The 2,306-nt window shown below is 29.0% G+C and overlaps 1 protein-coding gene across 1 annotated transcript in view; it reads right to left on the bottom strand.

The window, feature by feature from the left end:
* LOC106681679 (arylsulfatase B) overlaps positions 1–560 on the bottom strand; it is a 29,297-nt gene extending 28,737 nt beyond the window's left edge. The window contains exon 1 of the mRNA XM_067045664.1: positions 431–560. Coding sequence (XP_066901765.1) covers positions 431–529 — 99 coding nt within the window. The 5' untranslated portion in view covers positions 530–560. The remainder of the gene's footprint in view (positions 1–430) is intronic.
* Between the last annotated feature and the right edge of the window lie 1,746 nt (positions 561–2,306).

The raw sequence follows: 2,306 nt of genomic DNA, 5'->3' as shown, positions 1-2,306 counted from the left end.
AGATAACATTTTTTTTTCCACAGTATTCTTTTACAATTAATACCAGTCTACAAACTAAATACAAGCTTTTCAATTTACTCCTTTTTTTTCTTTCCCTTCTACAACCCCCTTCCCCCTTTCCCTTACAACCCTTATCTCATTTTATCAACAAATTCCCCTATATAACAAATATTAGAATATTATAAATAATAAAGTAATAAATAAATAAAACAACAAATAAATTATATATATATGTATAATTCTATATTGTATTTATAGATGTATGTTAAAAAAAAATGCACGAAAAAATGTTTTTAATCCAGAACGTGTCTTCAAAAAAGTAGAATTTGATTATTTCACACTTCACACTTACTGTATTTCTAAAATAATGTTATCAAATCAGTTTATTTCTAAATTCTATTTAACTTACAATTTAATTCTTAATCCATACCAAATCATCTGCTATAATGATCACTATATTCGGCCTTTCAGAAACTCCCATGTCCAGATGCACTGTAAGTAAAATGATAAAGCATGTGACAACCTTCATCTCGGCTAAACTATTGGGAAATAACGCTCTCTTTCCATGGCTTCTTCTTTAGAGGTTATTATATTATTAACTAATATTAACTTCTTGATCCTCTTTAATCTGGATAAACATGCATCCTTACCACAATACATTAGCTTATACATGTATTATCTTATTTAAAATAAATTTATGTTCTTTAAGATATAAACATTTTTTTAGTTTTATTAGATGATTTGTTTCTTATAGATACTAAGCGGATAAGTTTGATTTTTTATTATTCCCTTTGAGTGACTCAACTATCTGCAACCATTGATTTGAAGTTTTGTTTCCATTGTTTAATTACTTGCTTTTTACTTATTAACTTATGTTGGTGTTGAGAAGCACAGGGGTAAGTGCTTACTGTTTATTTACTTTACTCATTAAGTTGATTTTTTTTTTATTTTTGCTTATCTTGGTTTAGGAACATGCATAATTAATGACTTCCATACGTTTTAACTATAATTATTTTTCAAATTTTATACAATTCCTTATTGATCTCAATACCATTGTATTTTCTGACATCCTCCATCAAGTTATCCAATCATTCCCACTATGATTCTGTTCCCGGTCTTCAGACATATATACAATGGCAGATTCTTCCGTCACTCCACTACCCTTTCCACCTTCAAATCCCGCTTATTCCTTCATATCTGAGCCATCCAGTTCCAGTAGAACTAAAATTGGTATTCTAATTTACATACAGGCTTAATGAAAACTTCTGTATTGATTCTGAAAAAAATATACACTTTTAATCACTTCTGCCCTGTTATTAATAGGATAAGTTCATTTATGTCTATTTAAAGACCTAAAAATTACTTTATTATGGTTTGTCATTTTTTCATGACTCACTTCCTGACATGCAGGGGCTTCCTTGCTGGGTGCCATCCAATTCTAGAAATGGTTGAGGGTCAGGTTTTTATTTCGTAGGACTGCCAAAGAAATAAAAGCAATCCCTGGATTCGAACCAGTGCCACTCCAAACACGAGCCAATTTAAGTCTATTTATTTGTCTTTTATTATGTATTAATATTTAATTGTTTATTTGCTGATATGAGACACTAAAGGCCCTCAAATATTACTTTCACTTATCTATATATGGAATATACAGTACGGGAAAGAATTACGATCGTGAAAAATATCGAATTCCAGTTTCATACATACAGAAATACAGAACAGTTTTGAAGTCTCTAAATTTGAAAAAATTAAAAAAAAAAAAGCACTGCAACAGATTGTTATTTTATTCTTAATCTAGAGGGAAGTGTCCTTGAATAAATAAAGAATTTATTTAATATGTTAAAAACACTAAACAAAACAAAGTTCCATTATTTAATTTGTACCGAAACAGTTCAATTGTATAATCAGTTTAGTAGTTAAAAAACATTGAGGTGACGCGTCGAGGCGGTTTTAAAACCTTACGCAATGTAAATAAAAATATGCTCCCGCTAGAGATTTTTTTAAATAAATTAATAAATCTAATTTTATTTATTTTATATTTACATTTTTGTTTTCAAGAGGTAGAAAGCCATTTTTTGGCTATTATAAAAAAATCTTTACCTTCACATCCTGCCATATGTTGTTAACCCTTCGTCAAAATTATTCACGTGGTAATGAGTAGTGTAGCCGGTAAATAATTGTAAAATGTTCATATGTTAAATTTGGTGGCAAACATGGTAAATATTTGTTAATGGTTATTGGATTACGTTGTACATCCCTTTTATGTACTAAAATACTACTGTAATATATGTCAGAAGATCCGTAAA

The sequence above is a fragment of the Halyomorpha halys genome, unplaced genomic scaffold (genome assembly GCF_000696795.3).
Source record: "Halyomorpha halys isolate HHAL.00 unplaced genomic scaffold, Hhal_1.1 Scaffold359.1, whole genome shotgun sequence".
Lineage (NCBI taxonomy): Eukaryota > Metazoa > Arthropoda > Insecta > Hemiptera > Pentatomidae > Halyomorpha > Halyomorpha halys.
The sequence above is the reverse complement of the archived record's forward strand: the minus strand, read 5'-3'. Positions and strand labels throughout refer to the sequence as shown.